Raw genomic sequence first — 13521 nt, 5'->3', positions numbered from 1 at the left:
AGCCATCCATAATACCCTAAATCTTATGTGTGTGTGTGTGCACTAAAACTCGCAGTGAATATATTCATAGCATTTCAGGACACAAAGACAGAAAGCACATATATATATATATATATATATATATATATATATACGACTTATGTTCAACTAGCTCCAATAGAATGTAGAGGAATAAAATTTATTGATACAATAGTAACAAATGTCATAAATAGTCTACAAGTCATATATAATTTTTCTGACATACTACTCTTACCTCATAGATGAGAGTCTCTGCACCAGTTAAGTAGGGCAACTGCCCAAGATAAAAGTACTCCCTATCGTCACAAGAATACGTAGAATAGTTTGTACACCACAAAGGTTTCTGCACACAGTTAAGCAACTTAAGAATAAACACATACCCACCCAGAAAAAAAAAAAAAAAAAAAAAGGAATAAAGAAATACCTTGACAGGACTATCCAGGATTCTTATTATTTTTGCCTTAAGGCCTTATACCAATGCACAGAATGGAAATGCAAACAATTGCAACCAAAATTAAAGAAAAAAAGAAAGAAAGAAAGAAAGAAAGAAAAGTACTAACCTCTAAGAAATTTAGGACTATCAATGCAAAGTAAGTGAGGGACCAGATGATATCAAATCGAGTAAATATGAAGTATAACTTTGCAGCATTCTGGAAGTTTGATTGATCAAGAATTTGCTCAGGTAGACCAATACCATCTTCAGCCTGCAGAATGTATCAAACCATAAAAAGTAATTAATTGTTTGGAAAAAAAAATTTGAGAATAAGAACATTAATGAAGAAATGAGAAAAAAAATATCAGATATTTTATATAGAAGTTCATAAAGCAAGACTAGACATGATTATAGTTTCTATTTATTTCTTTTTTTGTTACAATTCATAAGTCTTCCAAATAAAAAATAAAAAAAAATTCCAATGGTTAAAACAACGGAAACATCACAAGGATGAAAGAAAAGACAAACAGATATACAATAACAAACTTTTTTGGGTTAGTTACATATTTGCAAACTTATTAAAAATAAACTTCGAAAACCATGCAAATTTCCACTCATAAAATGAAAGAAATATTTTTTCAAAATGAAAAAAAAAAAAAAAAAAAAAAAAAAAAAAAATAGCAATCGAACTGAAAATGTCAAACAGATTACATACACCACTCCTTCTATCACAATATATTAGAAATATTAATTTTCATATCACAATCAATTTGAATTCTCATATGAACCTCCTCTCTCTCTCCCTCTCTCTCTTTTTCTTTGTAACTGCATATAACTTGTCTTCATAGAAACCTAGATCAAAATTCCAAAGACAAACCTATTGGGAGCTGATACTAAAATTCAGTATTAACAAGAAGTTTATTAAATATAACATAATAAAAACAACAAAAATATGAGAGCAACGATACATTCTATTGAACATTTAAGCCCAACACTAGTCAACTAAAAACAGAAATACATATACCACCTCCTTTCTCAGTTGCTTACAACATTAATCTTGAATATCCTAAGATCATTTATTACATTGCCAAGTCAATATGATCAAATAATAATCCATTATAAAACATTACTGTCATTAAAGAGTAACCCAGTATAAAGTTCATTCAGAAACTATCAAATCACAACTAAATTTCATTGTAATACACATGCAAAATAGCAAAAGCAGCGCTAAAAATTTGATCATTAGGTAACCTGATTGACCATTATCTTTATTGAAGAATAATCCGATTGACCATTCTAGTACTATCAAACAGAAACCATTATAAAAGTAACTTCAAACTCAATAAACACTAAACATAATAAACCCATTGCCAAACTCAATTCGAAATCATCAAATCACATCGAAATTCTCCACACACACACACACAAAAAAAAAAAAAAAAAAAAAAAAACCCAAAAACAGTCTTAAACAAATATCACTAAGAATCTAAAATCATTCATTACCCTGTATATAATGTTAAACACAAACCCATTACTGAATTCACCTCAAAATCATCAAGCCACGGCTAAATCCACCACCATAAGTCTCATCCAAAAGAACATAATTCAAATTTGAAGGAACAGACATTTCTACGAATTATGTATTATATCACAACATTGCAGGTGAAATGCAGAAATGAACTAACCAGATCAATCAGTGCCGCAGCCCTTTGATAACGCGAACCATAAGCAATAGCATCAGAGTGTTTATAGTGCCCTCTCCGGCGAACTCCACTTCCACTGCTTTCTCCACCCATCAGAGGCTTCTCCATCTCAGAGAGAATAAAGAAACAGAAACCAAATTACACTTGCACTTTCTTTCAGCCAAAAAAGTCATATACAGTAATACAGAGACAGAGAGGAAGAGACAGGAAGAGACAGGAAGGTGGTGATTTGAGACGTAAAGCGTGCCAGTTATGCAATGAATTCTCATCAATAGAAGAGGTGTGAACGTTCGAACCATTCGCTTCTGGTTCCCATGAGCTAGCCCTCACGGCTACTTCCATGCACTCTCCTCTAAGAGATATTTAAATCAAATCAAAACACTTTTTTAGGATCAAATTTATTGGACACAAACATAGGACAAAGTTTTTCTCAAAATTGGGTTAAAGAAATTTCCTTCGACCTACTATATAACATATGTCTCTTTAACATGTAAGATGCACATGTTTTTTTAATAGTAAAAACAAAGTTGGAATAAATTTTATTTAAAACTCATGTGCGTCTCACATATTATTAAAAAAAAAAAAAAACACATGTCACTTTCATAGAGTATGTTGAAGAAAATTTCTCTAACCCAGTTTAGAGGAAAACTTTGTCTTTTAAACTATTGTCAAGTATCTATAAACATTTAAAATTCACATTAAATTTAGTCTAAACTAGTAAACTACTATTAATGACATTAAGAATTTAATGTGCCTTGTAAATGTTTATAGACACTTGACACTATTTTAAATAAGTTTGAGGATATTTCCTCCAAACTGATTTGAAAAAATTTCTGTCCAAATTTAAAAATAACTTTCTAAAATCATTATCAAGTATACTAAACTTTTGGGTTCAATTATTTTTTTTGTTTTGACATGTCGGCACAAGAGGAGTAAGAGAGATTCAAACTAATAATCTTCGCTTCGTTAAGTATGGTTCCAGCCGATTGAGTTACTTTTTATGGACTTTGGGTTCAATTATTAAGCTACTACGCTACTCACAAATAAGTATATAAAATTTAACTAAAATAGAGAGTTAGATGTAGTTCTTTCAAAAAAAAAAAAAAAACTAATTTTTTAGCTAAAATTAGAAAAAATTTGTTAAGTTTGATGTGAATCATCTTATTATGTTGACCTCAATTTATATGAATATTAATTAAAAATGAAATAAAAAGTTATAATAATAAATTGACAATCATGCGTGAGCATAGTGGAAATTGGAATAGTGATGGATCATGAGTTATACTATTTAAACTTTTTCTACTCTTATATAATTATATTTCAAGTTGACAAATATTAGTTTATTAGCCACGAAAAAAGCAATTAAGGGTGTGTTATCATTTTATTATGATTTTCTTTTTTTAACGAATCCTAATAAAATCTTTTTATTTGATGGTTTCATACTATTCATTCGTAAGATGATCTCAGAGTATTAATTCTCCAAAACCTGCAAGAATTTTCTTTTTTTAGGAAAGTATGCAAGGGTAGATTCTGGATGTATCCGTTGGAACGTTTACAGATGTGACACCATGGATGGAAGTCGGCAAAGGAGCGGGCGGCCTGGATCGATTCGTGTTGAATTCTTGATGGCGAAGGATAAGGATGGAGTTTGACTCAAGAGAAGGCGCCAGCTGCTTCCTTTTCCACCTGTACAAGAAACAATATTGGGACCATCAGTATTAAGTCGGTAGTTCGACTTTTAAAATATGAATTCTTAATCATTCGTTCTGAGTCTTACCGATATTTTAATAGGGTCCGGTCAAATTATGATTCCCTTACATTTAAGGAAGCATTTGTACAAAAAAAAAAAAGAAAAAAAGGAAGCATTTGTAATTTTTACTGTTTATTATGGTCACCTCAATTAAAAAAATTACAGTTGATTTTCTCCGCTTGCCGTAAAGTATTTTTAAAATTGTGCTTGAGAAATAGAATTTTTAAGTCAAAAAGTGTTTTTTTGACGAAATCAACGTGCGCTCTAGTCATTTTTAGGCTTTTGGGACCTTTCAAAGTGCTTTTAATTTTTTTTACCAAATGAGTAAGATTTGTTAAGTGTTAAATGCACTTTTAAACTTCTCAAACGCACACACAAACAAGCTCTTAACTAATAATTAGGAGAGCACGTATGAGAGAGTTCATGTTAGACTTACATGTTCGAATAAATCAGACGATTTAAAATTTATTTGACGGATGAATTTTATATGGGTTTGTCCAAATTATTAGCCATTTACACAACAAATTGTTAAACATTCAAATCCTTACTAAAGAGCCCCAATCCGTACTGAAAAGCCATAAGTCCCTCCACAACGTCTTATTCAGGGAACTCCCCCAAAAAGAATGAAAATCCAAGTATTCTCCTTTAATTTATTCTTAAGCAGTCGCCATAACGGGGCACAAGGGGTTTATTTTATTATTCTCTTATGTCGGCCATAAATCTGCCAAAGCAATTTAACCAATGTCCATTGGTTAGTGACAAGTCAACTTGCTTACATGGGCTTGGATCCCATCAAATTAACCAAATATTCTCATAATATTAGACTTGAGATAGATCTTCGTTGTATTCGTAAGTTGGTTCAAGTTGTGAAAGAATAAAAAGTGAATGAGACATATAAAGCATAAACAAAGTGTTTTGACAAAGATATTTACAAACTTATAAATTGATATAGCAGTCACAGCTATCAGCTTTTATTTTGTCTACGAAGACCTCCAGATCTAATTGCAAATCCAATTTCAGTGTCCCCTATGCCTTCTTCATTGGGTATCTCTTATGTTGGACTTTGCGATGGTATTCCGCTCCAACGGCTCCAATCCAACCACTACTAGTGCTTTCTTTTTTGCTACGTTTCTCAAGCTTACATGTTGTAACAACCAATGTCGCCACAACCGCTGTTAATGGAAGCACTTTTCTTGTCTAACTTGCAACCTAACTTGCAATAATAGCCTTTAAATTTATGTTACACTATGTGGATTGTATTGGGGGGGTCTTTGTCTAGCTGTCCACCCATTTTCCTTGTTTTTCTTTTGACGTATTACCCACGCTTCCCTTTGTATTGCTTAAGAAGAAGAAAAAGACATAAAGTATGAGTAACTGTGATGTAAGGTACACAGAAAGTCGTTTGGTAAAAGGGAACAAGCACATGAAATGTCAACATGCATTCATTTCTTATGGAACACGACCCGAAAAAAAAAAATGGTAGAGTTTAGTAGAGAAAGGTGAGCCAAATCATATCACAGATGAAGAATGAGTAAACATTGCTTGCTCAACTTCTGACAAAAGAATAGCAAATATTCTAACAATCTCAGCAAACTAAAACCCTATGCTTTACACTCGGTAAACAAACTATGCCAAGAGCTATACCTTTCAAAAACATGGGGAATTGTGGGAAAATGGGAAGGGTTAAGCACAAGTAACCAAATATTACTTTGAAAATGAGAAAAACAAAACTAATTACTAATTACTAATTACACTAGTAAAGGGAAGATGAACCCTGTGATGAAGAATGAAATAATATTGTCCTCTCTGCCTCTGGCTGAAATTGAAATATAATGGAAGGCCTTTCTGGAATACACACAAGAACCTCCACAAAGCAAAAAAGAAATCAAGCTTCTCAACTTCTATCGTTTCTCTACAACTCACACTGACATCAGACCTGCAAAACATGAGGCAATCTCTGAGAAATGGGTGGAAGCTTCATAGGATATATATTTATGTTTCAAAAAAAAAAAAAAACAGAAATAAAAGAAACAAGTTTTAAAAATATTTACAAGCACCATGTGGTACATAATTGATAACCTCTAATCAAACTCTACAGGAACTTTTAAGTAAAAAAAAATAATACTAGGATGATTCTACAAAGCTTCAAGGAATACACGGACAAATATAGAAGGCAGAGAGCACTCCTCAAAGACATCAAGAGATCATCAAGGCTCCTTGAGAAGTTAAATATGCCATGCTAGAGAAAGATATCTTATGTCAAAATTTGCCTTAAAATAAGCAAAAATCCCAGGATATTTCTAAGTAATATTTTGTTCTTAATTTCTTTTTTCTTTTTCTTTTTTATGACTAAGAGAATTTGATTGTTCTTGATGTTAAAGCACTACCAGGAGATACTCAACCATTTTCCTTAAATTTAGGGAACAAAACTACTTTTTAGTTCCCTATCTAAATACACCCCACAATAAATTCCCTAAATCTTTCCTATATCATTAAAATAATATTTTTTTTACTTTTATTTTTCTTTTTTCTATTCTAAAAAAATCCATCTCTTTTCTCCCAATCTCTCTCTTCTCCGTCTCTCTCACCGTCTGTGTTTTCTCTCTCTCTCTCGTCTCCGTCTGTCTTTCTTCTTTGTCTCTCAATCTCTCTCTCTAGTCTCCATTGATTTCTAGGTTCTGATATCTTTTTTGTTTGTTGAGTTCTGCTGATTTCAAGTGGTGGAATATTCAATGTTTTTGGGTTGAAGATTTTGTGGATTTGTGATTTGTGCTTTTTTAAGGAATTTATGGGTTTCATCAATTTTGAAGATTTTGGAATTCATTTTTTTGTTTGTTCAGTTCTATTCTTGATTGAGAGAGAGAGAGAGAGAGAGGCGGAGAGGAAGACGGAAGTGTTGTGAAGAAGAAGAAGAGAGGAGGAAGAAAAGATTGGGAAACGTGAGAGGAGAGAGACATCTGGTATTTTAGCATTAAAATAAAGCATTGGGTAGCTACAGTGTTTTCCAATGCATTGGGAAACACTATAGCTACCCAAGGGTGTAGGTTAAATTTAGAAAAGCTGATGAGGGTGGGTTTTTGTAGTTTTTTTGAAATTTTCCCTAAACATAGAGAATACAATGGGCTATAGGGTATCTGCTATTCGTGCTCTTAAATTATACATTGCCTTGGTTCTACTAGAGAGCCACCTATATTTGTCCAATGCCCAAAAACATACTAGGAAGACTAGGAGGACAACAAAGTTCATGTCTAACCATCTAAGAATAGTGGACTCGAGCCATGAAGCCAGGCACAATAAGCCAAGCACTATGGTCTTTATAAAATTTTAACCAAAAAGAAGCTGAAGTGCTTCAACAAAAAATAACAGTCCCTCAATAAATCTGAACTCTATTCGATACCCCCATATCCATTATGTTTTTCCAAATTTCCACCATTAAATTTTGGGCATCCATGAAGATGATGACCTCATTTTGGCATTTATTCAACTTAGCCACTCTTACTGACTTGCTAACATAGATTCTGAACAAAGCAGTCAATTCAACTTCAGTATTTGCAGTCATTAGAGGACATCAATAAAAGAGGGGGGGGGGGGGGGAGGGAATGAACGTTTTTCAACTGCATGATGATGCAATAGCTAATTTTACCCCCTAGCCAATATAATTGACAAAAACCTTGTGAATAAGCAGGAAGAAGTTCCCAGGAAGTTACCTCAAATCATGCGTCACCCTTAGATTTTTTCCCTGTAACAATCTGGAAAATGCGGAGGCCCCTGCTAAATGCTTCGTTGAAGAGGATCCTCGTCTGCATTGACTGAAACCCAGGCAACCATGACAGTAGAGCCACAGGAACCATGACAATGACTCCAAACATTACATCATACATTCGAGCCAGAGAAATAACAAGCTCCCAAAGTATAGTGGACTGCAGCAACGGCCGAAATACTTGGGCAATCAATAACAGTCCCCAACCGGTGGGGATGAATGCCAACAGACTAGTGAAAATATCAACAAACGTAAAATCCGTGAATTCCAGCAGGGCAAGTATCACAAGTATTGCAAGTATAATCACGAGAAACTGGACCAGACGATAGTAGATGTGTTCCCTTGCAGCATATTTAACCCGAGCATATGCTATTACCACATATATACCAAACGCCACAAACACATAGATCCAAGACAACAAGTAAACAGCTATACTGGTACTCCCAGCAGCAATGTTTAGCTGGTATACTATCCCATACTGAAAAAAGAAGAAACGGAGGTCCAAGATTATTTCCAGTACCTTTCCCCAAATACCAGTCGTCCTTAGATGATCCTGCTCCTCGTACCACCATCTTTCCCAGCTCTGTTCAGATTTTGCAAACACACTGCCACGGAACCAAATCCAGTTCATGAAGTCATCAAAATCATAAACAGTCTTCAACCAATCGAACCCGGAAGGATTGAACACGAAGGGAGCCATAATCCATGACATAACCAGGAACCAACTTGTGATGGTCATGGCTATGTAAACAAATGTGTCAGCGGCTATAGGACTGTGCGTTGCGTAAACTATCAGTATCAGACCAAGTTCAATCGCCTTCACAAAGTGGCTACGAGCAAAGAGTCTATAATTCTCTGCAAAACTCTTGTGCTGCACGACAAAACCACGCCCAGTGGCTCGATATTTTGCGCCGCCATGAAGAATAGTCCGGCCAAAGTAGTGAGCACGAGTTCCCATAGAGAATGTGTAGAAAACAGATGAAAGCTGGAGCTGCATTGTCAAGAAATCCCAGATAGCTGGAAGGAACCCAAGCTCAAGAGAGTTCTCCACTATCATGGGAAGAGCAGTGAACAGACCAAGCTGGATGATGAACTGCTGATTCAAGATTGTACCGAGCGCTGCATTGCTTTTTGTGTTGGCAGCAGCCTCAACGCCACTAAGAGCCAGATAGAGTCGACCCCACAGAAATGCATATACAGTCAGAATAACCACCATTGTGTTGAAAAAGAATCCCACAGTAGTGTAAAAGAATGACAGCATCCGGAAGAAGTCCAGCCTATGACCCAACCTGTATACATCTCTGCTGAGAACTTGCTCACCATTTCCACTAGCAACCTTGGCCTCAAACATGGATACTTGATTCAACCCAACATCCCTTCCTTTGCCAACTTGGATGTATTCATGGTGGGTGACATTGCCTCCTCGCAATGTGCAATTAAAGCCAGCAAAAATGTCCTCACTGATGTTAATCACTCTAGAAGCTTTACTGATGCCACCACGAGTCATGAACCAAAACCTGTCAAAAACATCTGGATGGCCGTAATGCATTCGAACCTTCAAGGGGTTTGCTAAAACCCGCTGTCCTAAGGTCACAAAACTTGTTTCCTGAGCCGACATAAACCAAGCAAGCGATGAAACAGAACCAGTAAAAATGTGCTCCCTAACTCCCAAGATAGTAGGCTTCCTGATACCATAATAGCGCCTGAATTCTTCCAACAGATTACGCATTTTGAGTGCCTCTTCAAAATAGTTGTCTTGGTTCATATCAATAGTCTGAACAGCATCACCACGGGTGAAGATGATGGCATGATTTTGATTCTCAGGTTTACCCTCTCCAAGCTTTAAGGGACCAGGCAACTTTATCCTGTAGATTTCCACTTCCTTCTCCAACTCGTGATCGTACTTCACAAGGACAGAGAAGTACTCCTTCTCGTCCCTCCCTGTAGAAACCTCATCAACATAGGCCACTCGAAGGGTCTCATTGTTTTTCATTAGATACAAGATTTCGTCCGCATTAGGATCTTTTTTTGCCTTTTGAGTCCCATATATCTGGCAGGCAACCACGTATGTGTACTTCATCAAAGCAGTCCCATACTCGTGTCCTTTGAATAACAAGTTCACTGCACTGCTTGTTCTACTCAAACTCCTCACAGAAGCTGACCTTTCCGAGTTGTAACCATCCAAGCTATCTCGTCTCATCGATCCGAGTTCCCGTGATCCTTCCCGGATGTCCATCTCCGATGCAGAATCCAGAAACGCCAGCATCCTAAGAGCCCGATAGTAATACATCATTCCCCTTACAGTCCGGGAAAGTGTCTGGCCTCTGTACGAGGCCCAAAGCCTGAGATCTCTCAGCTTGGTTGTCCATAATTCTTCCTCTTTCACCATCCCTTCTCGCCGCATCCTCTCCACAAAATTTTTCCACTCATCAGCATAAATTGTCTGCAAATAGTACAGGGTCGAAACCCCATCTTCATTCTCTGTTCTAAGTTGCTCTTTGCTATACACTACTTCTTCAGTGTAGTAAGGAGTCAGAACACTGAAAGCCATCATTTTCTCAACTTGGGGGGCGTGGGGCATGTTCATGAAAAGGGAATTACTAAAGAAGGCAATCCGGCGTCTTGCCTCAAGATTTACCGGGATATTATGCATCGAGTCCCGAGAGGTAAGAATCGTGTGCAGCCGCCTAACCTGCCGATAAAAGGCCTCGTTCTCCGCATCAGGTAAGCTGACAGCATTCTCAAAAAGCAGACCCTGAGCAGAAGCTGGATTGCGAGGAGCCAGACCATCCTCCCTCAGCTGTTCAACGGTCCTCTTCTCCTTGAAAAAATCCCTTTTGGCAATCTCATAAATGGCCTGCAGAGCGTTTACCACCTGCGTAGGATCTTTCTTAGGTTTGTTCAACAGCTGAACAAATTTGATCAACTGGGTGTGGAGCTGGGGAAGTACCGTCATGTTGAAAGTTTTAGTGAACCTCTCAATCTCAATAGAGTGATCGATCTCTTGAAAAAAGACGGTCATAATGGAATGCTCTTCGGTGTTGCGTTTGATAACCTCAAGCAGCAAGTGCTTGATACAATCATAAGCTTCCATCACAGCGCACCGCCTGTACTCATTCTTGCATATCTTATACCAGAGCCACTTGTCAGGAGCATCCACCAACTCCTTCGCCTGACTGAGCGCAAGCAGCAGCTCATTACAGAGAAGGAAAGTAGGCCAGCGGATGACCCTGACATTCCACGAGTTTTGCGGCAGCTCCAACAGCTCAAGCTCAGTGTCAGAGATTATATCTTCTTCCCTGAAAATCGAAATGATCTCATTCCATATGAGAGCAAACTTATTAGCCTCAACCTGGTTTGATTCAAGCTTCCTGTAGGGCCGACCAAGCCCATATCGCAGCTTCAATCGGTGGATGGCATCCTTAAACCTGTTCCTCATCCCCCTTGCATTCAACAGCTGCTCCTCCGGCATGAGATTGAACTGAATAGCACTTGCAAAGAACTGGAACCTCAGCCTCAATTGTTCAATATTCCGAATCTCACCCAAGTGCTGAAATAAGCCCACGGCTGCCCCAACAAAAGAGGAATAGATTGAATACCAAATCTGAATGTCCATGAGATAAATCAGAACAACAGGAAGCCACAGAAGCCCAACCGCTAATCTGTTGCTGCGTTTGAAAACCTGATACCATTCATAGTGCACGTCCTGCAGATTCCACAGCGCTTTTGATGGGGCGATCATGGGCTTGACCTGCAGAAAATAGCTGAAACAAAACTTGGTGGCAAGCACCAGAATCCAGAACAGAGTGTACTTTATGTTATCCACCAGACCTTCCCTCAACCCACGACCCACAAAAGTCCGGCTCTGAAACCACCACGACAAAATATAGAACACCCTCCAATTGGACTCCTCGATGAAATTCCTAATCCACGGAATAATAAACAGGGCAATCGCCAAAATCTCCGGCAAGACGAAAACCAAGACGACCTCTAAAAAAGTCACCACCCTCCGATTCGCCTCGGCGGACCACCGCCGATCGTGGTTTTTCTGAGACCATATCCGTCCATAGAACACCCCGAAAATCAAGAGCCACACGGCCGCAACCACGCTCTTCATCACCATCCTCACCCCGAGCCCCAGCGTCTCTCTGGATACCAAACTGTACTGCATCCCAGCGTCCAACAAGGACTTCACGAACCGCAATCCGCTCCACGTGAAGAATACTGTCAAAACCTTGACTTGCACGTCCCTACTCCTCAATGCCTGCCATGGATTGTCCTTCTGTTCCCAGGCGATGATGATCGCCGCCTGCAAAAACAACGCCAGCATCACCCACAGCCTGTCGAAGCTCCTGAACAAGTTCCAAAACGACCTCTGCTCCACAAACCCAGTTTTCCCCACACGCCTCCCACTACCACTCATCACAAAGAAATTACTCGACAAATCGAGCGGCCATTTGAGCTTCTGAAAGCACCGTTTACTCCAAAAGTACTCGTTTATGTCATCATAATTGCGCCACACACGATGCGCCGCAGTGCCGTTCTTGCTGCTGTCAACCTCGGCCCGGATCGTCTCGTAGATGGGTTTAACCACGCAGTTCAAGAACGCGTTCTCGCCGGACAACGAGGGCACGACCGGCTGACCGGTGTTCTCATCGATGTAGTCCTCGAGGATCTTGTTGAGCTCCATGGCCATGTTGTGGAATATAAAGCAGATGCACTCGGGAACGAAGCGGAGATTGGCAGCCTCGCCCCAGATGAGGAGGTAGAGCGAGACGTAGAGGAGCTCGCGGCGGTGGTCGGCGGCGGAGGAGGCCTCCCGGCGATCGGAGATCCAGATGTTGGACTTCTTGCCTAGGTAGGAGCACCAGGCGTTGTAGTTGCGAAGAAGCTTCTTGCGGAAGCGGCGCAAAACGGTGGAGTCGAGGACGTCGATGTTGTCAGGGGGAGGCGAGAGGCGCATCTGGGCGTTGGCCAGGTGGAGCACCAGGTGCTCCCGCTGGTTCCGGACGTTGTCAATTTGGAAGCCGAAGAAGAGGGCCAGCCAGTCCAGGAGGTCCATGTGGGGCGCCCATTGCCCGTGGGGCGGCTTTCTCAGGTCCCCCACCGCCCGGAGCGCGCTCGTCACTGCGCGGACCTCAGGGAACCGCAGGGACGGGTGGTCCGCCAACAGGTTGTGGATGGGGATGATGTTGTACGGCTCCGATTCCGCCGGTGGTGGCCGCGGCTGGGCCGCAGAAGGCCGCTGCCGGAGGCTCATGGCATAGGGGAGATCTGAAAAACGCGGCGTTTAGGTTAAGAGAGGAGATAGAGGAGACGAGTGCGGAGAACGTGCAAAGCGGAATGACAGAAGGGGAAGGAAAACACGAAATTCCGGCGCGTTTGCGCGTTGTAGGTTTTTGTTGTTATTCGTTTCCTTTCCTTAACCGTGTTTCTTTCTTTTGTTATTATTTGTTTTCTTCCTCTTCTTCGATCTTCTTCTTTTTTTTTTTTTTCTTTTTTTTTACAAATATTTTATTTAAGTTAAAAAAATAAATACATATATATATATATATATAATATAATAAAAATTAATGTTTCACCCAAAAAAAAAAAATGCCAAGGACAAATTACAGGCATGAAGAATGGAAGAAGAAGGTTTAAAAAAGAAAAACAATCTTCATCTGAACGGTTTGAAATTATAGACGTTGGGACAAACATATCTCACCTTTCGGTTGACAATACATCAACTATTCCCAGAATTTCTTTTCAACTGATAGAGAAATGATATAACTTTAAGATATATAGTGGAGAAGCACCACCACTATCCCGGCTAGATAAGGGTGGCTACACCTTCACAATTAAAAAATACATTAAT

The 13521-nt window shown here is 39.0% G+C and overlaps 2 protein-coding genes and 1 non-coding gene across 4 annotated transcripts in view; all 3 read right to left on the bottom strand.

Moving 5' to 3' along the window:
- The window catches only part of TPC1 (two-pore channel 1), a 49009-nt gene extending 46603 nt beyond the window's left edge, over window positions 1-2406 (bottom strand). The window contains exons 1-3 of one of the 2 annotated variants that reach the window (XM_088516369.1): window positions 2137-2406; window positions 579-722; window positions 254-361 (exon numbers count right to left, since the gene is read on the bottom strand). In XM_088516369.1, the coding sequence (XP_088372495.1) occupies window positions 254-361; window positions 579-722; window positions 2137-2262 (378 nt within the window). In that variant the 5' untranslated portion in view covers window positions 2263-2406. The remainder of the gene's footprint in view (window positions 1-253; window positions 362-578; window positions 723-2136) is intronic. The other variant, XM_059593216.2, reaches the window with a different exon arrangement.
- Window positions 2407-5416: 3010 nt separating this feature from the next.
- GSL05 (glucan synthase-like 5) lies at window positions 5417-13089 on the bottom strand. Its single transcript, XM_059593354.2, has 2 exons — window positions 7612-13089; window positions 5417-5840 (listed from the first exon to the last, which is right to left on the bottom strand). The coding sequence occupies exon 1, from the start codon at window positions 12922-12924 to the stop codon at window positions 7618-7620; it is 5307 nt and encodes a 1768-aa protein (XP_059449337.2). The 5' UTR covers window positions 12925-13089; the 3' UTR covers window positions 5417-5840; window positions 7612-7617.
- LOC132183499 (small nucleolar RNA J33) lies at window positions 9889-9968 on the bottom strand. Its single transcript, XR_009440462.1, has one exon. It is a non-coding gene; the product is annotated as a small nucleolar RNA J33 (small nucleolar RNA).
- Window positions 13090-13521: the final 432 nt, after the last annotated feature.

Source organism: Corylus avellana, chromosome 5 (genome assembly GCF_965113065.1).
Source record: "Corylus avellana chromosome 5, dhCorAvel1.hap1.2, whole genome shotgun sequence".
Classification (NCBI taxonomy): domain Eukaryota; kingdom Viridiplantae; phylum Streptophyta; class Magnoliopsida; order Fagales; family Betulaceae; genus Corylus; species Corylus avellana.
The sequence above is the reverse complement of the archived record's forward strand: the minus strand, read 5'-3'. Positions and strand labels throughout refer to the sequence as shown.

Excerpts from the sequence above, each read along its gene's own strand:
- GSL05 (XM_059593354.2), bottom strand. The coding sequence starts at position 12,924 with ATGAGCCTCCGGCAGCGGCCTTCTGCGGCCCAGCCGCGGCCACCACCG.